The 24,277-nt window shown below is 46.5% G+C and overlaps 2 protein-coding genes and 1 long non-coding RNA gene across 3 annotated transcripts; 1 reads left to right on the top strand and 2 right to left on the bottom strand.

Annotated features, from left to right (window-relative positions):
- Nucleotides 1-485: 485 nt before the first annotated feature.
- Nucleotides 486-9,305, bottom strand: TIMMDC1 (translocase of inner mitochondrial membrane domain containing 1). The gene is made up of 7 exons (XM_063150147.1): nt 9,210-9,305; nt 8,923-9,088; nt 7,651-7,739; nt 3,689-3,756; nt 2,770-2,848; nt 1,706-1,816; nt 486-1,314 (listed from the first exon to the last, which is right to left on the bottom strand). The coding sequence occupies exons 1-7, from the start codon at nt 9,302-9,304 to the stop codon at nt 1,233-1,235; spliced, it is 690 nt and encodes a 229-aa protein (XP_063006217.1). The 5' UTR covers nt 9,305; the 3' UTR covers nt 486-1,232.
- LOC134414884 (uncharacterized) lies at nt 8,975-9,913 on the top strand. The gene is made up of 2 exons (XR_010026870.1): nt 8,975-9,095; nt 9,442-9,913. It is a non-coding gene; the product is annotated as an uncharacterized LOC134414884 (long non-coding RNA).
- Nucleotides 9,860-24,227, bottom strand: POGLUT1 (protein O-glucosyltransferase 1). Its single transcript, XM_063150146.1, has 11 exons — nt 24,140-24,227; nt 23,853-23,943; nt 21,919-22,062; nt 21,349-21,484; nt 18,295-18,416; nt 16,728-16,787; nt 15,664-15,763; nt 14,794-14,852; nt 12,852-13,019; nt 12,298-12,354; nt 9,860-11,721 (listed from the first exon to the last, which is right to left on the bottom strand). The coding sequence occupies exons 1-11, from the start codon at nt 24,225-24,227 to the stop codon at nt 11,565-11,567; spliced, it is 1,182 nt and encodes a 393-aa protein (XP_063006216.1). The 3' UTR covers nt 9,860-11,564.
- Between the last annotated feature and the right edge of the window lie 50 nt (nt 24,228-24,277).

The raw sequence follows: 24,277 nt of genomic DNA, 5'->3' as shown, positions 1-24,277 counted from the left end.
ACACAACACCTTCTTGAAAGCAAACTGTGCCAAAAATCTGCTTTGGGTGGGTGGAATACACTCTGTGGGATCAACTGTTTGTATTTCAATCAACACTAATTATCTGGAAAAGCATTCAACCAGAACAGATTCTTTTCTTATGAGAAGAATGCCCAAAAATCCTGCCTGGATGTAATTCCTTTTAGTAGGAGAACAAGAAAAGGGAACAGGAATTCTGATGTCCTGCTTTGTGGGGACAGTGATGGGCCACCTCACCCTTCTGGGTACAGACAATGTTGTGCAGAGTAACTCCAGCACCACCCACAGGTCACAGCTCTGACTGAACAGCTCATCTCCTGTGGCTCTTGCCTTTGTTACTGCCTGGGTAGAAGAATGTCTGGTGGGATCTCTGAGCTCTTTTCAAGGAATATCACTCAAGGATGCTTCTCTAGTACTGTACTGGAAACAGCACCAGCTGTACTGACACAAAGAGCTTATGGACACAGTCACCACTGCTGAATGGCTTTATTGAGTCTCTTGAACTACATTTCCCCAAAGGTCACCCTCTGATGTCCAAATTGCAAATGAAATTAGAGGCCTTCTTGTTGTTAAAGCTGTCCACAGTGCCAAGGCTTCCATCATCACCACCAGAAATAAGTCATGTTCTCTGTGGCACCCTCAGGCTTCTATTGAGGAACCCAAAAAATGCCTTTTTCAGGGTATTTCCATGTAATTCCCAGCTTCTCCACCCTTCTCCACACTGACTACAAAATACCCCAAGTACTGTAGGAACCAAGTAAGAAACCACCATCAGCAAGTTGTTCAGGCCCTGTCTGAAGAGCAGCTTTCACCAGAGCATAATTAACTTTTGGATTCAGGGCACCTTTAGCACACAAACCATTCATAGGCTCCTTTACCTTGAGTATTTCTACATCACTGGTGGTTTGGACATTTTCAGCAGTGAAAGGGGTTCTAGATGAGGCTCTGGAACCCCCACTTCCTCCCAAAGCTACATGACACTTCCTGGTCTGTAAAGTCTGTATTTCCACTTCCCAGGTGGAACAGGTTGGGCCCTTCCAAGCTCTTTGAGCAGTGATATCCATCCCTGAACAATCTTTTCAGCAAAACACTTTTTCACAGGATACAACTGCATTCACAGACAACTTCCATGATCCCCTGACTGCAGGATCTTGCAGGACCAAAATTCTATGTAGCTTCTTACAACAGACATCTGGGGTAGACTCAGTAGCTCTTCAATTCTGTTGCTCTCTCCATCTCTGGTCTTCATTGCTTTCTGTTTGGCCTAAGATTTCAGTCCTACTGAGCCTGGATTGCCTAAGGAGAGAAGAGAGAGTGCAAAGCAATTTTATTTCTGTATCCTCCTGACAGAGACATGACTGCAGAATCCAAGCTCTTGAAAATTTCTTCTAGAACTAGTAAGTTTCAGTAATTCACATGACCAGTGTCATGGCTTTTTTTCCTCCCAAGCCTCCAGCTATCCTCCTTCTTTCCTCTCTTTAATAGGGATGGAAAGAAGGCAGCAATGAAGGACAGACTGGGAAGAATTAAATCAGCCTTTCTAAGACTGGTATGTGAACAACACCAACACCCAAGAGAAGAACTGAGGTTCAGAAAGCCTGGTGTGTTGTGGTTTCTCTAAATGTTTGAACCCACAGGCCCAGACACCCTCCTAGTCCCCAGCTGAAGGGGCAGAGCTGCTCCTCACCACTCTGCCAGCCTCTGTTCGTACAGCTCCCTGCGCTCACGGCTCCGCTTCTCCTGCAAGGTCTCACCAGCCAAGCCATACATGGCCATCAGGAGGCCTCCCGCAGGAACCCTGAAGGAGGAAGCACAGCAGGCTCCAGTCACCCAGGGGACACACAACAGCAATAACTTACTGGCATCAGCAAAAGGAGCATGCAGGGGCCCAAAACTCACAGCACAGCGCAGACTAAGGTACTCCTGTTCTACTGTCACCCACCAACCTGTGACTCACTGGAGCCTCACTTTGAATTTGCTCATTGACAGGCACACACAGGACAAGGGAGTGGAAGGATTTATGGTGCTCAATGCAGATCCCATAGAACACCTAAACCATATTTCACACAGTGACACCCCTGCTCAGCTTCTATCCAGCTCTCGAAGTACTTGTGTTTTCACTGGTAAAGCTCCCTATGCTGCTTCCAGGCATGCTCACAGCTGGCACCATCCTGAAGGTGCCAAGCAGCACAAATAAAGCTCATTCTCTTTTTCAGGTAGGATCCTCAGATTCACTTGTGAGGATATTTACAGGTCAGCACTTTGAGAAGAAATCCCAGTCCTGATTGAAAAGTCAGATTCCTCCTGAGTTAGAGGTCATTGTCCAGAAGCACAGAGCCTCTGAGACAGACCCATGGGATCCTCCATGCCCCAGGGAACTTTAGGAGATTCATGACTGCAATACATGCACAAAGACACGTGTCACCTTACAGCCCAGCCATGCAGCTACTCCCTCAGTGTTTCCTACTGGCTGCCAGGTCACATTTTAGCTGTGGTGGAGGTTATGTTGCTCCCTCTAATAAGCAAACAGCAGCAAATGAGATTCTCTACTGAGAGCACTGAGCTCTCACTACCGAGAAAGCAGCAAAACACAAAACAAGAAACAAAGAAGAAAAGAAAAACAGTTTAAAAGGTGGAAGAAAAGTGATCATCATGAGAGATACAGAGACTCCCTCAAGGCAAGAGAGGAAGGGAAGCTCCTGTAGCCCCACTGTGACTGCAGGCTCGGTGTGTGCAGCAGTCACAACTCACCCAAAGGCCGTTCCAAACACGACGCCGCCCGCCAGGCCCTGCAGGCCTAAGTGCACTCTGAACAGGGCTCCTGTGAAGGCTAAAAAAAGAACAAACCCACTGAAACTAGAAACAGCCCCGCCACAGACATCTCACACCAACACAGGGAGTTGCTTTGCTGCATTTCTCTTCTCCATGAGCTGACATCTGCTTTTAACAGAGCAGAAACCAAGTGCATGGCCAGTGGGACAAACCTTCACCACAAAGTCACCATGGTCTCTGCACTGAAACATTGCACAAAGCTCCTTCTGCTTCAGAAAGACTGCCAAAGTTTTTGCTGTATCACAGAAGTATCTATGACAGTAAAACCAAGCTCTCTCTAGGCTGGAGCATGATCTCCCTCACCCTTTTTTCTGTTTAACAACAGCTAATAATAGTAGCTGCCATGTAAGGCAGAAAAGACCAGTAAAAAGTGTATCCAACTGTAAGGGCAATAGAGCCTGTAAAACTGAACAAGCAGATCACATACCCAGAGTCCTGTTGCCAAAAGTGGGCATGCAAAACTTAGCATGAAAAAGGCAGCCTATAAACAGTGTGCTGAATTGTTACCAAGACTGGAAATAAAAAATGCTTTCTCTGTTAAACAGGTACCAAGTGTTACCTTTACCCCACAGAAGGATTTTTCACCCAAAACACTCCAGCAAGTATCTTGAAGATGAACTGATAACCACAAAACTCCCCAATGGTTTCGGCAGTGCATCAGTATCTCTGTTACAAATAAAGACTCACAGCAGGCAAACAGAGCAAAGTCAGTGGAATAAGAAACAAAACCCAAGAGCACAGAAGCTGCTCAATCCCAAGGGATGTGGAGACTTGCTAATGCTTTTCTGCTGCAAGCCTTGCTAACAAAGAGAAGCACACAAGGTTACAGCACTCTTACCTCCTGCTGCAGCAAAATTACTGATGGTGGTTTTATCGCGGTACGCAGACAGCCCCGTGCTCACCACGCTGCAAAGGCAAGGCACACAGGTCAGCAGCTGCACATGGAAAAAGAGGGGTAGCAAAACACAGCCTGAAATAAAGCTGGATTTCATTAAGCCAGCCCTCAGGTTGCCTCTAACTGCCTGGCTGCCCATCTGTTTAGAGCACACGCATGCCAGCCATGACTTCTGTGACTTTACTGTGGGCAGCTGCACAGACACAGGCCAGGGAATATCAGAGTTCCTGAACTGGATCTGATACACTCCTCCTTTATTTTAATCAAAGATTTTTCTTTCCTATCATACAGAATCAGAATGGTTTAGGTTGGAAGTGATGTTAAAGGTCACCCAGTTCCAAGCCCTCACTGCAGGCAGGGGCACCTTCCTCTGGACCAGGTTGCCCAGAGCACCATTCAGCCTGGCCTTGAACACCTCCAGGGATGGGGCAGCCACAGCTTCTCTAAATGACCTGGGAATATGTAATATAGTCAAGGAGAAAATAATTTGAGCAATGAAAAGGTCCTATCAGTCAGCCAGTGCTGATGTAGGACATTTACCCCAGAAGCTGATCCATGTGTCAGTAAGATCCTGCCTTCTAAACAGTCCCCAGTACAACAGCCTAAGTCACACTCATGACATCAGCAGAGTCACCCACACTTGTGGTACCAGATTTCCCTCTGAGGTAGGCAAACCAACTCCTCCTAAACATCAACTAAGCCCCAAAACACTGTTCTCAGTTCAGCAGCCACATATCCCCCATCCTCCCACTGACTGATAAGCCAGCAGCAATCCTCCTCTCCTTCCCAACACAGATCAACCCAAACAATTTGGGTTTTAACTGTGAAACTTGGAGTTTTCACAACTGCAGGATGGAATTTTCAACCTGGGCTTTACAGAAACAATGTGGAGCAGCAAATAGCTTCGTTCAGAGCCTGTTCCAAAGGGCTGGTGAAAAAGGGACAGCTCTGACTGCAGGGGTGACACCTGGTGGAAGATGACGAGGTTACATGTCAAATCCAAAGAAATCCAGAAAACCCAAAGAAATCAAAAGATCCAGGAAAGAAAGCACACTAACTAAGCCTAAAAACAGAGACTAAACTAAAAAGAGCCTCAGAACCAAGAGACAGTGAGGAAGAAATTTAGTGAGGAACAAAAATATTAGGGAGACAGAAATATAAAGTAATGCCAGTCAATACTGTGGGATCTTAAAAGCAGGAGGAGAACTTAAACAGAACATACCTGCAGAGAAAGTCAGTGCAGGTTTAAATTTATAAATTTACTGGTTTGAACAACAGGGAAGGAGATATTTCTATATAGGGGCCTGAGTAAATGTATGTATTGCAGTAAAAGATCTCCTGACCAAGAAGCAGGAACAACACTGCTGTGAAGAGCTGCGTGTGAGAAAACCACCCAGAAGGTATGGGACTTTAGAAATATGATAACAACAATATGATTACAACATTTGGTGACCCTGACGTGACAGAAGACAGGACAGCTGAGAGCTGTGGCAGCCTGAGAGCTGGGACTCTAGAAATATAACAACAAGGAGTGGGGGATAGATATGTGTATTGGTGTATTGTAACTGTGTAACTGAAAAATGTGTTAAAAGAAAAGGGGGAAATATTGGGGCCTGAGTAAATGTATGTATGGCAGTAAAAGATTGTCTAAGTGACCCTGTCCCAGTTCTGGTTGTTCTAAATGGGCTGCAGCTGTGATGCCCTTCATTGGGTGGCAGCTGTAGCCCGTGGAGGTAGCTGGGGTAAAAGGGGGTGGGTTGGTCAGGGAGAGCCTTGGAGGAGCCCTGGTGAAGAAGCAGGAACAACACTGCTGTGAAGAGATGCTGTGAGAAAACCACCCAGAAGGTATGGGACCCTAGAAATATGATAACAACAGTATGATTACAACATTTCTAGTTTAAAAGGGCTTTGCTCAGAAGACCATGCTTAGTTTGATGTTCTATTGTCAGGAATGCACAAAGCACCCAAGGAAGAAAATGAGGGCAGCAGAACACCCTCTGCATTGGTTTTGTGCATGTAGGAAAAATCTGAAGGCCTAAATAGGTACCAAGAAGTGATAGGTCTGATATTCAGCAACTGTTCAAGAGCAAGACAATCCCCTGCAAGTGTCTGAGGACAAGAACAAAGAATTGCGAGTAACATGAGTGTACACAAAGCAGGAGTAGTGACAATTGTGAGTACCACTGGCATATACAAACTGGGAGTAATGAGACATAGCAGAAAGGACAAAAATCAGTGTGGGTTAGAAAGCACTTCCAGAAACTGCTAGCACACTTTAACACTCCCTCGGAGAAAAAGCACAGAAAGAGATGATGGAAAAGCAGAAAGCAGCTGTTGTCACTGCCATATTTTCTGGAAAAAGCCCTTGGCCCAGGATTTTTATTGTGGGAAGCTGAGAAGCCTCAGAGAAAAATGAAAACAATAATTATCTGATTTACTTCTTCTGTGTTTTGCTGCTTTGGAATGTGGTTTGGACATTGTTTACCAACAGGTGATTATTCATTGGTCTCATGTGAATTGCTTGGACTTATTGGCCAGTTACAGGCCAGCGGTGTCGAGGCTCTGGAGAGAGTCATGAATTTTTCACTAATATCTTTTAGCCTTCTGTCTGTATCTTTTCAGTATTCTTTAGTACAGTTTAGTATTGTATTCTTTAATATAATATAGATCATGAAATAATAAATTAGCCTTCTAAGAACATGGAGTCAGATTCATCATTTCCTCCCTAGGTTGGGGGTCTTAGAAAGTACCACAGCTGTCAAGAAAGAACAGCATTCAAATCAGTAACAGATGTCCAAACAGGGCTTTTCCCTGTTTTAGGGAAACAGGGAAATTTAGGGTTTGTGTTGATCCATTAGGAGATGAGAATTGTGGGGCAATTCTAAAAGGTGAAACCCTTTTCGTGCTCCTGCCTGTCAGCCAAACTGAGGTTTAGGCAACACCAGGAGCCTCACTCAGTCACCAGAGCAGTGGGCGCAGCTGCCAAGGACAAGAACCAGCAACCCCTGCCATGCCATCCAAAAGGCCAGTGGAGGCAGTGGCACCCCAGAACATCTTGATGTCAAACATGTGGATGCCAGCTGGGAATGCAGGCACACTTGCAGAGGAGTGAGCATGAGGGGAGAGGTGTCAAATGTGTGACATGGTCTCTCCCTCTCCAGTTCCCTTTGCATTCCCCATCCTTTGCCAACCTGCTCCATTTGTTTCACTTGTTTATTCCTGCCAGGTCCCAATTGAGGGCATGGCCAAATGTCTTGAGGCATGAATGGGGGCAAGGTTGGATGCTTGATCTGTGCATTGTGTTTTATTCTTTCCAGACCTCCTTGCCATGTCCCAGTGGTGAGGATATGAAGAAGGGGTCATTGGGACAGCCTTTGATCCCCCCCAATACACAAGGCAGGAAGCTCTCCCCAGCTGGATTTGCAGGAGTCCTGGGAGATGAGGTAAGCCAAGGTGTCTGCTGCTGTAGTGTGCTGTTCACCTCACTCTTCCCATCTCCTGTGGTGATTTTGCACAGTCAGCTGTCCCGTGTATTTAGGCAAACCTCTGTGTATTCACCATTTTGCCCCTCTATGATGATCCAGCACAATGTCAAACCCAACAGCAATGCCCCAAGAGCAGAGGTGGTGGTGGGGAAGAGGAGGCAGGGCTTCTCAGGATGGGTCTCCTGCTGGACTTGGCTATTATTTCAGCCACAGCTTGGCCAGCTCTGTGTGACTCCAGCAACTGAAAGCTTAAGGACAATTAATCATCTCTGCATCCTGTTGGGTTTACATGCTGCACTTCCTCCTTCACCACCATGACCATGCTAAGAAGGTTTGCCTCCTTTCACGGTACACCCATCCCCTCCCTTCCCTTCCCTTCCCACCCCCTGCCCTGCTCCCCCTGCCATCAGGAGCACTCACTTGAACACGGTGGCGAAAGCCGCGACCCTCCAGCTCCAGCGCCAGCCGTAGCGGATGAAGCTGCGGAGACCCGCGCGGTGTGCCGATTGCTGAGGGGACAGAGAGGACGTGTCACAGCTCACAGCCCCCTGCCAGCTCCCGGCAGGACAGGGCAGGGCACTGATGGGACCCCAACTCTGACCGAGTCAGCCGCCTCCGGAGGAAAAGCTGCTCCCAGCCACCAACGGGAAAACCGAGAATCGATTCCAGTTTGGAATGTCAACTGGTCTTTCTAATCCTGGGTGGACTGGGAGGGCTCTTTGAGGAAAGCAGCAGAGGAGAAGGGAGGAAAACCAGAAACTACTTCATTATTATGAGTATTCATAACTATTAATAAATAATAACCATCAATAAATAATAGTAAGTGAATAATAACTATCTGCATTAAACGTTAAGATACCATTAAGCTCTGCTATTTAACACTGGCACTTAAAAGTTTGAAAAGAGGTTTTTTACAGTAAGTGATAAATGCAAGCTTCACAAAAATTTAAAATGTGCAGTTAATGCCATGAAAGTAAATAAATTTTCTCTTCTAGTGCTTGTGTTGTAGGTGCTTAGCCTGGGTTCAGATATACCACAGTCACCAGAGTGAAGCCAGGCAATGGTAATTTTCAGGTCACCACATCAGAGGCAAAATCTAATGGTAAGTAATACAAAATTTACATCAGGCAGATTTTTAAAGGGTTTTTCTTCCTCCTAATCCAGGTAACCAACACTTTAATTGAATAACAAACACCCAGAAGTTCAAATACATCTATAAAATGTCACAGACGTTCTTTGTTGTGCTGTTGTTCTAAAAGAATTTTAAATGGTCTAAAAACGACTCACATTAATAAGACAAGAGTACAATCCCAGATTGATACTATGAAGCCTCCTGTCAGCACACTAAAACTGAGAAGCAGAAAGCCTTTTCTAGACACATTAATCACGTTGGTTTGTTGCCAACCTTCTCCGTAACGAAGGACACTTTTCTGAAGCTGACCGCGTGCAGTTTGGGTGACGGGCCCCGCTAATTCCCGCACAGCTGACCTGCACGCATTTACACACTCCCAGCAAACTTTTTGTCCTAGAACCGGGCAAACACACGCGTCCCACACACGCGAGGCCGCCGGGCCTGCTGCGGGCCCGCTGTCCCCCAAAGGCGCCTCCAAGGGCACCTTCCACCCCCGGCGCCTTCCCGAGCCGAGGCCTCCCCCGGTGCCCAGCGCTCCCCGCACAGCCCGGGGCCCGTACCACGGCATCGGCGCGGTTCTGGAAGATCTCGCCGTGGCTGCTCTCGATGAAGGCCTTGCGGGCGCTGACGAAGGCGGGCAGCCCCCCGTAGAGCCAGCCCACCACGCCCGCCGTGAAGGCCGACTTGGCGATGTTCACCGTCTCCTCCGGGAACTGCTGCTGCTCGCTGCAAGGTAAGGGCAGCCATGGGCAAAGGGTCAACGGGGGAGGCACGGCGGGACCGCCAGCACCCAGCCCCGACAGCATCCACCCCAGCCCGTCCCACCCGAGCCCGGCCCGGAGCTCACTCCAGCCGCCAGAGCTCGCGGAGCCGCTCCCAGCCCGTCTGCGGCAGCGGCGCGGGGCGCCCGAAGGCCGCCTGAGCGCCGGGGAGCTCCGCCATGGCCGGGCCGGCGGCGGCGGCACCGACAGCGCCCCCTGCGGCCCGGCGGGGCACGGCACCGAGCGGAGCGGCTCCGGAGCGCTCGGCTCTGCGTTAATTACTGATTAATTCCTCCAAATATTTGCCCCTCTGCGCAGGGCCAGGTTTGTTCCCCTGCGAGAGAGATGAGTTTGGGGGCTGTGATGCCCGGTTTGCATAGGACAGAGGAGAAGAAGCCCCCGGGCTTTGAAGACGCAAATGCTGCACGGCGAGATGGTGCCTCTCACTGCCTTCCCTAAAACAACTCAACTCCCTCTGTTGTGAATCCTCCTTTCACCATAGCAGCGAAAGCTCCCCACCAGGGGAGGTGCCTGGGTCTTCCCACCGAGCCTGTGCATATTTTATGGGACTGGAATTGCCGGGATTCTTCCCCCACTTCTGCCCAACCATCACTTTGGCCAAGGGCCGCCTAAGAGGCAAATATCAATTCTCATTGCAAGATCTACAAATGGAAAAGGTGAGGCTCTGCAGATCTCTTATTACTCTTCTGACGAAGCAACATGCAGTCAGCAAAACTTCATTTTTGTTTGTTTTATTCTAAAAAACACTTTGTTACAAATGGTTTTAAAATATCATAACAGAGCTGTTCAGTTTCTTGGAGTGCTGTCTCTCCGTTGGCTAAAAATAGAAAACCAGGAAACCCTTTCCACTCTGGCACAGTTTTCCTGGCAAACCAGGTTCTTTTAATGCCACATTCTGTTTCCTTTGCTGGATGGGATAAGCCCAGCACTGGTCCCAAAACCAACACACTGCCCCAGCAACCAGCACTTGATCCATAGGGCCAGCTGCTATGTCCCTGCTCCAGGGCTGCAAGGCCTCTGTGAGGGCACACAAATATTATTGTTCCATGCAATTTCCTTCTTCCCTGATCCACACTGACTGCAGAGGGGCCTGAGAGCTATTGCTATCATCCTCTTCCATTATAATGTGCTGCTTTTTCAGCCTTGAGGCTGCTTTACCAACAGGGGTGCTCCCCTGGGAGGCTCCTGTGTCCCTCCTGCCACCCCACACTCTTCCTGTGTGGGTGCCAGAGAAGATGCTGCTGCCTCCCAGCCTCTCACCTTAGGGGGCACAGAGCATTTCAGGAATTGCAGTTCTCCTTAGCTGAGAGGCTGTGGTGGGCACGAACACAGCAAGCACAGGCAGCCTGTGACCAACCCAAAATGGGTAATGTGAGCAGTAGCTGCCACTGTGTGACTGAAGACATTCCCTTAACCAGGCTGAAGGAGATGAAAAAAGAAGTGGCACAGCTGTGGGGAAGGAAAGCAAGTACTGAAGTGAGTAGATGTTTTATCAGTCTCAAAAAAACCCAAACCCTTAAAAAACCCCAAACCATAAAAACCCAAAATAATCCTGGAAGGATTACAGAAGGGAATCAGAGCAGACTCTGCACTTTTGGAAAAAGGAAGTGGTGAATCCACCTCTGTGAATACTTTCTCTGAGTTCCTAAGGATGACATCCCAGGCTGTCTGGCCAGGCAGCTGGTGAGAGATAACTAACAGGGGCTCAGTTGTGCAGGGCTGTGCAGGCACCCAGCTCATCTGCTGGAGGATGAACCATCTCTGTCTCACTTGCCAGGCACATCCCTGATGGTGGCCCCATCACAGCACATGCTGGTCCCCTGTGAGGTAGGTAGGGTAACTCTGCAAGGATCAGTTATCTTTCCAAGGGCATGTCAAAACCTTACCATCAACCTCTAAAACCCAACATAAAGATAAACTCTAAGCTATCCAGAAATGTAGCCCCCAAATCCCAGTACCTGCTTCTGTCAGAGAACACCTAATACCCCAAGTGCTATCACCCAGCTGGGAAAACATTTGCCAAACAAAGGGGCAAGTATTTACTAGCTGGGTGCAGCTCTCAGTCTGTGTCCTTCACCGTGACCTTTGGTAAAAAGTCCAGTAAGGCTCCTCATTGACTGAATGGGATTTAGGATCATTTTGAGACAGGTAGTAACTAAGTCCTAAATGCTAGCATCCCTCCTCTAGGCATGACTGACCACCCCACTGAATAACCTTAATCCCATATGCTGCTTAACATTCTTGTGGTGACAATATAACCAGGTGCCAGTGCCTGGAAGCCATGTCCAAGTCAGCCTGCTGCTGACTTCTCTGTAGTTCTGCTGTGAAAGGTAAGTCTGAGAGAGCAAGAAATAAGTTAATTCTGATCTTCAGATTTCCACAGTGATCAGTTTGAGCCAAAGAGAAAAACAGAGAAGTCTCTACAGTTCTGTTTTCAGCTGTCCAGAAGTGATCTCGTTGTAGCTCTTCCTCCTTTTCACTTTGTAAGTCAAGATTTGGGAATATTCAGACAGCAGATGCTCCCAGTAGCAAGAGATGTCCTCCATGTCCAAGTGCTCAGTGATGAACTGACGTCCCCTAGAGACACACAAGGCACAGTCAGGCCTGTTTTCCAGTTCCTACAAGAGTCATTAGTTCTGGTGTGGATGTATATCAACTTTCACACTTCCTTGTTTCAAATGAGAAACATGCACTGCTCTGTACTGCCTGTTTTAATTTTACAATTTTCATTCATGTTCACAGCTCTGACGTTGCAGTGCTTTGGCTATCCTCAGGATGGTATTTGCTATCTGGGATAATAAATATCAGATTTCACTTATCACGTGCAGCTAGAGCAGCACTGATGCGTGGTGCCTCAGACCAGCCTGGATAGATAATGGTTACAGTGCAGACACAGCTCCCAGGAGCCAGCTTGTCCCATACTGAGATGAAAGTTCCCAGCCTCTGCCAGCTTTCCATGGGGCTCCTGCCATGGGTCACATGTGAGCCAAAGAGCACAGCATCCTGCTCTGTGCTTGCTCTCACTGCAGAAGGTCAGTTATACTGCACCCTACCAATACTGGGTGGTCTTTAATGGGCAACCTGATCAAAAGCAGTGTAAGAAAATGTTTTGGAAGAAGACTGCCTAATAGCCAGGTAGGACATGCTACTTACCTCTCTGAAATTTCTTGTGCTATGGCATCATTTTCCTTTACAAACTGCAAGAGCTCCCTAAAATGAAGACACACGCAAAAAAAACCTATGAAACAACCGGCTCAGTGGAGAACATCACCCCTTGGCTAAATTGTTGGGAAGGTTGAGGTTAAGAGTCTACAGGTGAGTGAAGGTGCTGCTCACCTCAGAGCACAGAAGAAACTTCTCTTCTTGATTGTTTCACATCAGTTCTGGACAACATCCTGAAATCTGGGAGCTAACACATTTTTGGCCCACTGATAAGTTCTTCTTCCCCCTTATCTCTGCTGCCCACTTGTAAATTAAAGTGTCTAGTGCCTGCTGATTTCAGTGAGAGCGAAAGACCTACTCCAGTGAAACTGTACTCCCCAAGCAAAGGATTCTCTGGGGGCAGTGATGAAAAGACCATGAGCTCCAAGAGTCCTTGCCTGGTGCCTCGGAGTGGAGGCACTTCACGGCCTTACACAAACCATCCCCCCTTCCCACAGGCTTCCCCACGGTATGGAATGCCCCAGGGAGTGCCTCAGGCCCCACACCTGACATCAGAGAGGTCTGACTGCACGGGGATGTAGTGGACCCAAGGCTTCAGCTGGGGGTAGAAGAACTCCAACCACTCCTCTCCGACGTGGAAGACGAGCGAGCCGCAGAGGAAAAGGTGCTTCAGGCGGAAACTGGCCGCCACTCCTCGGAAATTAAACAGGTACCTTCAACAGGGGAGCAAAGAGAGGCACCTGGTTACACATCCTGGGTCAGCAAGTGCACTGAGGTGTGCTGCTCTCCAGGCAGCAGTGAACCTTCCCTGGCAGGCAGCAGCTGGGCAGCATAGAGGTCACTAAAGCAGAGGAAAGGTATTTATCTGGAGCTGCTCACAGGAAAGGTGAGCTGAAGTTAGGGTGAGTTTCTGCTGTCTGTCAAAATTCAGGGAGAAATTCAAGGTGTGAGGCTTTACCTTTGATAAAGGGCACCTCCCTGTGACAAACCAATGAGGCCCTGTGGACAATTGCCAGCAAGGCATGGAAGGTCACAACATGGATTCTGTGACCCTATGGCTTTGTCAACCACAAGGAAATTTTTCCCAATTCTCTCTTGCCTTGCAGTGAAGCTTTTCTGTTCACTGTTGTGCTTTGCCACATCTATCTCAGGTTATTTTTTCCTCTGGGATTCTGCTTTAATCTGAATGTAATTGTTTGATATTAACTTGGGAATGCAACTCCAGGAGGTTAAATGGGCCAGCACACAACAGTTTGACTTTGCAGATAACAAAGAATCCACAATTTTGTTTTCAGTATTTTCTGCCAAGTTAGTAAAGTGGGCTTGACTGTGGCAAGGGGATATTTCTCTTAGCAAACTGTGTCTCATAGGGATGTTTGTTTGCTTACTTGTTTTCTTTATCAAACCCACATTTCTCCTATTATATGGAAAGCTATTTTTCCTATGGGTAAACCTCCCCAGAACATAACTGATCTTTGAAGTCAAACATTTTGGGCTGGGGGAAGAGGGTTCTTCCTTTAATGAAACTATTTTGGGCAAGATGGAGCTTATATATTATATATATTTTGGGCAAGATGGGAATTACAGCTAAACTTAGTTCAGCAACAAATAACAAGGAGTAAATCTGAAATCACTTTGCATCCTTTGTACTACCTAGGATCTCAAGGCAGGGATGAGCAGCTCACTGTATTAGGAACTCAACAAATACATGTAGAGATGTAACAAGAATGATGGTGTGGGAACAAGGAGATGCCTCTGTCCAATTCCAGACACAGCTCCCACCATCCATGACCTCACCCTGCTGTAACACCTACACTGAAAGGAGCAGACAAAAGTTCATGTTGACCCTACCACCCTGGGCTGCAGCAAAAGTGTGTGAGAAGGTCTCAGCCTGCACCATATGATGGGCTGGGGAGCACCAGAGTTGGGCAGTGTATGTGTAACAGAAGGGAGAAATCTGTGCTTCAGTCTAGTGAAATACAAAATGAGACAAGTCAATCACATTTGCACAAAAACACAGATTCAGCCAAATGACTGAGCTCTTATATCAGCAGATTCTGGCTGGCAGAATCACAACTAGCAGAAGAAAAAGCAAAACATCTGACACACAAGTGCATACACACTAAGAGTTTATATTGCACATAGAAACCTGTGAGAGTGTTACACCAAAAAACCCTCATTAAGCAGTTAAAGAATAAAAACTTTTGTAAATCAAAACCACATTCTCCTAAACAACATAAAAAGTATGAATTAATACTGGGCCTGCTCAATCAGATTTCAGGTTCTCTCTTTTACTACATACACCCAGTGGTAGCACTTGTCATGCTAAGCTCCCAAATTTTCAACTGTCTTATATCTGCTCACAAGCTTTCATATCTGCATGAAGCTGGTTGTTGAATTAGACCTTAAAATAAAATGAGATCCTACACCATGCTAGGAAAGATTAACCCACAGCCCTTGAACAGCTTTACTAATCAAAACTCTTACTTGTATTTGCAGTGATCAACCAGTGGAATTTCCTTTGCAGGAGGCTTTCCTAAGGTGTCCTTAAAATAAAGAGAATTTAAAAGCAAAGCAAAACAAACCAAAACAAAACAGTAAGCTTCAAATGGTTATTTAACTTGTTTTCCTTCTCAGTTAGAAACAAAGGTAAGGTGTCAAAAGCTTCCATTCCCACTTCTGAGAAAACCTTCTCTGGTGGGCTGTTAGAAGGATCATAAAGAATTCCCAGCCCTTCAAACATGAAAAAAAGCTCAGTAAATTACACACTGCCTGTAAGTGAATGCCAGCACAAACACATTAAATGATAATGTTTTGTTGGCAGCTACAGAGGAGAAAACAGCTTGGGACAATGGACTGTGTGAAGCCAAGTGTAACTGGATTAGCCAAGACTGTCTGGAGAGAGCTGGACTGTAGACTAAGTAAGAAACTAAAAAGTTATCAGCAACAGTTATCAGAAAGTTATCCACAACAGGATCAAGAAATGGAGCAAACAGAAAAAGGTTTGAAGACTGACAACACCAGAGAGGCAGCTCAGAGACAAGAAGGGGAAGGGTTGGCCAATTTTGTTGTTGTGGGAGAGGAGGAGATTGGCAGAGATTCATTTTCTTATGTGTTCTCCTTTCCTTGAACAACAAGCGTGGAAGGAAGGAAAGTGTTTGGCCTGCCAGGCTCCAGAGACTCCCTCCTTTCATGTGCCAGAGAGGTGCGGCCATCAAGGGAACTACAAACCTCCCCCACTCTAAAGGATCACCCACAACTCTCCAACAAGATGTTTCTCTCCCATCAAAGCCATCCTGCAGTGCCACCCTTTCTGGCCTTCACACTCAGGAGACAGACAGACAGACACCCACGCACCTTTTCAGATTTCCAAGCCTGGTTTTTAGTGTACTCAGCGTCAACAAGTTCTGGGTTTTCTCGGGACAGCAGGATGAGGGGATCTCTCTCAGGGCTTGTTCTGAAAAAGAAATGCTGTCACTAATTGCCAATCCTCATGACTCAACACAGCTAACAGACTAGAGGACTTGAGGCACGGCTTCTTTCTGAGGCTGACCTCCCTGTGTGCCCCCAAAACACTGTGAAGTGTGTACCACAGTGTATTTCTGGCCAAGGGTATATAAACAGAAGAGAATGAGTTATGGGTACTAAAATTATTTGACTGACTATATATTTAACAGTATTATTTAAAAATTCCCAGGACAAATCCTGCTTCCTTTATCCAGATGAGTGCCAAATGCTTTAACTCCCACCTTAGAGGAAGTTAAAAGATGCTCAGCATCTTCAGCCCTCTGACAGGGCTTTAAAACACTGCTGATAAACAAGGTTATGACATCCCTGAGACACATTCCTCATCAGCTGCTGAGCCTACCTGGAAAGCCATTAAATCCTTCCCTATTGGGGAAGGGGAAGAAACAAAATATGGGGTTTAACATTGTTTCAAACTGTCACTGGAGAGAGGCCAAAAAAAATCTTCTCTTATTCCCTAGCACTCAGGTAACTTAAGGCCAGAATACTTTTCATTCAGTGTGGATGACTTGCACAGCAAATAAAGCATTCACATTGGCAGGAAGCATGAGCAGCAATATTAAATCTTTAAATTTGTATCAAGCACCTGCAGTTCCCTTCAGAGAACAAAACAGGCGGGCTCCTGAGGTGACAGTTTTAGTCATTAAGAAATAATGTGGCAAATCCATCACAACTTCTGTTTCCAGTATTAGGTGATTATAATAAACTAGTTGCAAATGGCAGTTCTTGTGGAGAATAACTAATAGTGCAATGCTGTACAACGTTTCACTTTCCTTACTTTTGGAAAATACACTCTTAATTAGGGTTTAGGTGTAGGAGACATGGAAATTTCTATACACAGAGAGCTGTCACAGCCCCTCTTGGTAGAATCTTCTCTTGCAGGAGAAAATGCTCACCTGGATCCTCGGAAATATCCCTTAGAGATTTTTTTCTTCCATGGCCATTTCTCTGCAGATCTGAAAATATTTTTTACACATGGCAATAAATGATTTAATATAACCATGAAACAACACTCTCATCAGATTTCACAGCATGGTGTCTTTTTCTATTCTTCATTTTTGATGGAAATCACTTCCTTCATTATAGCATAAAAAAAAACTCTCACCCAGCTCCAATGAAACAGGTTTTCCTGTAAATATTGTGTTTAAGGCAATATAATATAGGCTAATTTCCAGAACACCTTTCAGGCAAAACAATGGATTACACACAGCTCTCCACCAAACCTTGAAGGGTATTAAAAGTTTACCTAAGCTTTGAATCCACTTTTTGAGCTGTGGCTTTATCTTGCTGTAGTGAATATGGATAGTGAAAAACAACTAGAGAGTTTCTAATCAGTCATTTCCCACTACAAAACAGAACTACCAATCAAGAAACAAAAAACCCACCTAGTGTTTTGCACTTAAAACACAAGAGTTCATTGTTTTTATTAATCACTTTCATTTTAAACCTAATCAAGTCCTTCAAAACAGCTGTTCACCTGGGGTTTTTCCTGCCAGTGCAGTCAACCTGCCTCACCACTTCTCAGGGAACTCTGCCATGCTTTTCTGCTGCACCCGGTGGAACATGCAGGTCCTGACCCCCAAGCTGATCTACCTGTGCAGGTCAAGCTTTGCATCTCCTTAGAGTGAAAACACAAGGATGAGTAAATGCTTTGCACTCCATTACACTACAACACATCAAGCTTTAGCTATGAATAATCATGTGCATCTTCAGATTTTGAAGAGCAAAAGATTCAACTTTGCATTTGGATGTCAATTACATAGAGGTGGTTTTTGCTATTTTGTTTCTGCGTTCAGTCATTGTTGCACACTTGGTTTGTCACTTCCCATGGGAAGCTTCCCCTTACTCTGCTAACAAATCAAAAGATCCTGCCAAAAGGAAGACTCCCAGACAGAAATGTCTTCTGTTTAGCCCAGTGATGACTCCTGATTCCTAGGAATGGTTCCAGGATTTTCTATTGCACAATGACACTCAAGTAAAAGCAGATCTAAAGAAGGCTTTCCTTTAGCCTTCCAGTAGCTTATACAAACATCCTGGATCATCCCTGCAGTGAAAAAAACATAGCTCCTAGAGAAGTAGCTGAGAAGAAAGAAGAATATTTCTGTATGTCAGGGGAGATTTCTGCAGGCAAAAGATAACTGTTACTTTATTGACAAACCTGCTCTCCCCAAACCCGATAGCAATCTGGCCCTGACAGCATGAAGGATGTGCATAGTTTGTCCTCTGCATTCCTTACTAAAGGCTTGCAAACAGAGGAGCTAATTATAACTTCCAGTGACATCACCAAGGTTTCCATGGAGAATTCCCATACAGCAGTCAGGCTGTAGGTAGTTCATGTGAGGCAGCAGGACAGATCACAGGCCAAAAGACTTATGGTCTTGGACATCAACACTGGCCCAGTGAAAGATGGATTTTTATCTTCCATGACACCTTCCCCCACACACAACCATTTCCAAAACCTACCTTCTGAGGTCCTCTCTCATGAGGTCCCAGCGCCCTAAACCTGTTGGGTAAATTGGCCAAACAGCTGGTCCTCCTTCCCAAAATGTCCAGGCAGGATACATGATGTCATTGTATTCAGATGTCTTGAGAAAAAGGAGAGTAATGCAAGAATGAGAGTAATATCTACTTTGTTTTACTGACTGAGCCCACCAGTATAGTAGGAGTCCTAGTAAAACATCTGTATTGTATATTGAATATTTGTATATAGGCCTTGCCCTGGTAAGCCTTGGTTGTTTTTGATGGGCTGCAGCTGTGATGTCCTTCATTGGGCTGCAGCTGTAGCTAGTGAAGATAACTGGGATAAAAGGGGGTGGGCTTGGCCAGGCAGGGAGAGCCTGGAAGGAGCTCTGACTAAGAAGCAGCAACAAGCAGCAGAAGGAGAAGTCTGTGCTGTGGAGAACTGCCCCCAAGAAATGTCACTGAGAAGGTATGGGACTCTAGAAATATGATTGTGACGGTATGGAACTCTAGAAATATGAATACAACACACCAGTAACAAATGTTCCTTCTGGGAGCTCTGTTGGCTTTCTCCATTATGTGTCCAAAAGAGCTTTGCAGTCACCATTTGCTGGGCTTACAGATTTACAGAGTTATCAGGGTTGGAAGGGACCTCTGGAGATGATCCAGTCCAACCCCCTGCCATGTCAGGGTCACTTAGAGCAGGATACACAGAAACACATGCAGGTGGGTTAAGAATGTGTACAGAAAGGGAGACTCCACTCCTCCCTGGGCAGGGTTCATATGAAGATAGTTCAATACTGAAATGCTTCAATGATTTTTAAAAGGCCTTGTCTTCTTGTGTGATGAGACAGGACTTTCATACAGAAAACAGCAGTAGAGATCCATGATGCAGCTGATTAGTTAATAGCAAAAGACTTGAGCTCAACTCACCTTTCTAAAGGCTTGTGCCTATGTGTAGCTACAAATGTTTTTATTCTGATGACAAGTCAAGAGGCATTATTACCTCCTCAGAGATAGAGGCACTTAGAGACACTTTGACATTAAGGTTTCCAAGACTTTGGTTCATTCCAGACTTCCTAGAGATAACTTAACAATTCACTGTAACAAATATCCAGGTCATGTAAGAATTCCAGCTTCTAACTCCAGTTTGGTTGTTTGAGTCCCCATATATCATCAGAGCGAAGACCAGCACTTAAGACTAAATTCTTCCATGAAACCAGACTATGGGCAACTTCCTTGCCGCAATAGTAAACTTCCTACACAATTATCCATCTGTCTGTCCCCTGGAGGTACTGGAGAGTCCAAGGCCACTGAGGTAGTTAGGAGGTTAGTGCATATGACTTATGAACAGGGGCTGAGCAATGGGTTTGTCTGTGCACAGGAAGAAAGGGCTTAGGGGAATGTAAATGCCATCTCCTCGTGCCTAATGGGAGAGTTCAGGAGGAGGCACGCTCTTTTCTGTAGTGCAGAGCCAGAATGAGTGGCAGCAGGCTTTGATTACAAGAGGAGGAATTCCAGTTAGACAGTGGGAAATGTGTTTTCATTCATCAACTCTGTCTGTGGATGCCATGTCCCCAGGGATGCTCAGATCTGAGCAGGATGCAGCCCTGAGCTGTTCCTACTCTGAGCAAAGGTGCTGGACTGGGTAACCTTCTGAGCTCCCTTTCAACTTGAATCAATGTGGGCTTCTCTATCTTCTCAGTCCTGCTACAACCAGACACTGGTTAGAGACCATGACAGCTCCATGATCAACTTTCTGAGATGCAGAACAGGAAAATATTTCAGTCTTTTATACTTTCAGCTTTAGAAAGCACATAGGACCAGCACCCTGAAGTCTTCCTAACACTGGCTGCTGAAATGTGAGCTTTGGCTGGGTCACTGCGTTTCAATTAAAATAGGGCTGAGGTTACAGTTCAGATACTGGACAACAGTGAGTGCAGAGCTCAGTGTCTTGCAGGGTACTCAGGGGCAGAATGATGAACACAGCTGCAAAGACTAAACTCCTGCAACCTGCTTTGCAAAAACTTGGGTTCTGCTGGCTAGAGTTAAGGTTGTGCAATGGTCAAGGGGCAAGACAGCTTGGCTTTACTGCTGCATCCAGCAGTGAACATGGTTATTGCCTGTACTGAAAATCTAGAGAGAATTTTAGGATTGCTGGGGAGTAGTCAATAGTTATGGATCATATTATGGTTCAGATTGCATGAGCTGAAGACTTAGGTTCAGAGTAAGATGCTGCAAATTAGCAGAAACAGAGCTGGGTTTGTACTGGCAAGACCAAATAGTTCATTGCTTCTCCTTGCATATTACTGCCTGCTGGAGTACAGCCAAGAACAGGATTTGTCATGAAAGTGCAGCATTTGGGCATACAGGGCATAATCCAAGGCAAAGCAAGATTAGCCAAAGCTTGAGGTGTAAGAGCCTTTTGCTGAAAAGGATGAGACACTGTGCTGCAATCAGGTTTAACAGTGGAAGAGGTAGGAAAACATGCAGGGAGGCTCATGAGAACAGAGAAGCAAAGAGCAACTGTCTCCATGCATGGGTGCACCTCTGCATATGTGTGCACATTTGCAGGTGGAAAAGGGAATCCAAGAGAAAAGGGTTCAGAGAAGGTGACAAGATTATAGAAACACCCATCTGTGGCACCACAAAAAAAGGACTAAAATATTCACATTAAACGAGATTATTGTATGACCACTGACATGATCAAAAATCCTTGATGTTACGGGGAAACTATGGCTACAATTTTAACAGAGGTATTGTAGCAAATGGGAGGAATACTGGCAGATATCCCACCCAGGTGTGTATCATTCCACTGCAGCAGAGGTACACTTTTTGACCTGGAAGAGAAGCTAATGAGGGGAAAAGCTGATTTATCAAATTGATCTGCAAGTCTGTCTGTCAGAAAACTGGAAGCGAAAGGAAACAAAGGGCAAGAAGGAGCAAGCAATTTCAACACATAGAAAATCTGCAGAGAACCATCCTCAAAAATATGTTCCCAAGAGAAAGAAGAGCATGCACATCTTGGAAATGCTCAGCTTTTCAAGGTGTGTGTACCTTGCTGAAGGAGAAGACTGGGATGATGGGTTTCATCCACTTGGGAACCTGGGGGTAGTCTCGCACATTGATCACCATTTCCATGTCAGGGAGGTGCTGGATGATCCCCAGAATGAAGTGCTCAATTCCACTGCACCTGAGGAGAAATGACACATGGCAAAAGAGCTATAAGGAGGCAGATTCCTGCAGACTGTTGCAGGCCTTCCTCTGCACAGAGGCAGAGGAGATGGTGAGCCTAAGCTGTACCATGATGCAAACTGGGAACTGCCTGCAGCAGCCTCCAAGTCTCACTGCAGCATGGACACCAATGGGGCAGCACATCCTATAAAATCTGGCCTGACCTGAATTTCTCTGGGATTCCACAACCAACCAACCCTTTGTGCACTGAAGTGCAACAGTGACACTTTGCTATTGATTCATATAAGCCTAATAGTTATTTTCCAAGCTCCTGCTCTGATGAGGAATTCAGACCTCTGAAATATCATTGTACCCAATAGCTGCCAGCTTGGCAGTGTTGAAAGTTTTCTTCTGTCCCAGCTAGGGAGAGCAGATCCTCTGCACAGCTCTTACCTTGCAGGGAACATGCAGTCCTGCTCACGATACAGTCTGTTCTTAATTATTTGGTAGTGGGTCCCGAGCTTGCGGCTCACCACGTCTGCCATCGTCTCCTTGGAAATGCCACCTCGAAAAGGAGCCAGGTCCTGCTTCCAGACACTGAAACAAAACCACCAGCCACTATTATGTACCACAGGGAGGATATTGTGTATGAAATACTGCGGTGTGCAGAACAGGCTTCTAGCTAAAAGAAGCTCCATGTAGCTTCTAGGAGCTCTGGTGTGAGAATTTGAGTCTTGGAAGTTCCTCAGATGTTCAAGCTTCACACTTTTCCCTATGTGCTGTTTGTCTGAACACAAAGCCCAGCACAGGACAACTCAGGTCACTCTCTCACAAAAGTACCTGACATACCCAGGCAGGTTGTGGGTAAAACCCTCCAGCTCACTTCAGCCTTGTGCTCTGGCTCTCCATAAATGATGAGGCACACCAAGACCAAATTCCTCACACAATGTCACGCTGTGCAGACATTAAAAATGTAGGTAACAGTCTAGTTGCATGAAATACCATCACCCAGGAACACTGGGTGAGTGAAAGCTGGCCCAGGAGGACAGGCCTATGCAGCACATGTCTTGTGACTTCTGCACACCACCAGCGAGCTCCAGGAACACAGTATGGAAGCACAAATCTAATGAATATAAGAAAACACAAAAGGAGGATGCAACTTACGTAAATTTACTCTAAAAGTCCTGGAGCATGTAATCAACAGTGTCAGATTGTAACAGCTGAGGAAACATTCTTTGCTTTCAGGTAGACATTGCATCAATGTTTCAGTTTAAGAAAACACTGCCAGGGTGATCCCACTGTGTGAGTGGTCAAACACTGGTACAGGCTGCAGAGAGAGGATGCGGAGTTTCTTTGGCATATTAATGTTGGGACATTCAAAACCTGACTGGTCACAGTCCTGGCAACCCTGCTTGAGCAGAAGGGTTGGACTTGATGATCTTGAGGTCCCCTCCAACCTCCATAATTCTGCTATTTCCTAATCGAATAGAGAGCAGTAAAACTGTGTCAGGAATTGCCACTGTGTAGATAGTCTGACCACAACAGCATGAGCAGTCTGGTATGGATGCAAACGGGATGAGCTTGAGAACAGGGAGAGAGTTGCAGTGCCATGGCACGTTCCCAGCATCCTCACTTCATGTTACTAGTACCTGTCATGTTCTGCAGCAGATTTTTGGAGGTTGTAACCACTTGGGAAGGTGTTTGGCCCAAAGGTGGGCAGGAGCTGGTGGGGTGTATGTTTAAAGATTAGGATATGTCCTTAGGCTGTACCTTGGAACTTAGGAAAGACTGGAAGGCTTGGCTAGATGAGACTTTCCCCCATCAATATTTCAAGAGCAATGAATATCAAAAACTCCAAACAGAGAGTACAAACAGTAGCTCAACATGACTCATCTGATTTTAAAAGCCAATATGGCACTCAAACCCCAAAATGAGTGAGCACATCTGATACTTTTAAATAGGAAGCTTGAAGTTGGGCATCTGTGTTTCTGCATCTGAAATCCTAATCCTAAAGGCAGAAGGATGTGATAACTCCTAAATTCCTTTCTCTCCTTTAAATATAAATGGTGATTAAAGGTATTAAACCCCCCAGTCCCACTGAGTGAGAAGGCAGAGGCAGGCTGTTAAGAGAAATGTCACGAGCTATGTATTTGGTTTATTGTGTGGTCTATATGAAATGCCAACACACTGTATGTTCAGCTGCAGAGGGTAACAAAGTGTGTGACCCATAGCTGCAGATGTGACACTTTGGGGCCAAAATATTCCCTGGTTTATCCCCCAATTCACCAGGGCTGCCGAAATTATTCCCTCCTGAGACCTGCACAGTCAGTGAGTATTCCCTCCTATGTCCGGAGACCTGCACAGTCGAAAGGAAACCAGTCTCTCACCTTTGGTGGCAGCTGCAATTTTCCTTTACACACGGCTCATAGGCTTCCACAGCTTTCTTAATTTGCCCAGTTATCGCTTTCCACTTGGCATCTAAAACACACAGGAAGGAAAAGCCAAAGGGTTCGATCCGCCCGCCAGCAGAACGAGCGGCGGGCTGGGGAGGCGGGGAGCCGGCAGCGGCTCGGGCGCGCCTTCCAGCCCGCGGGGCGCTGTGCTGGGGGAGCCGCCCGCCCGGCCCCGGTCCCGGCCCCGTTCCGCGGTCCCGTCCCGCCGTGCCGCCGCTCACCTGCCGCCAGGGCGGGCTGCAGGCGGCACAGCGCGGCCGCCACGGCCACCATGGCCCACAGCGCCAGCGCCGCCCGCCCCGCGGCCATGGCCGCCCCGCCGCACGGCCCAAGATGGCGGCGGCGCCCGCCCCGCGCGG

Source organism: Melospiza melodia, chromosome 2 (genome assembly GCF_035770615.1).
Source record: "Melospiza melodia melodia isolate bMelMel2 chromosome 2, bMelMel2.pri, whole genome shotgun sequence".
Lineage (NCBI taxonomy): Eukaryota > Metazoa > Chordata > Aves > Passeriformes > Passerellidae > Melospiza > Melospiza melodia.
The sequence above is the reverse complement of the archived record's forward strand: the minus strand, read 5'-3'. Positions and strand labels throughout refer to the sequence as shown.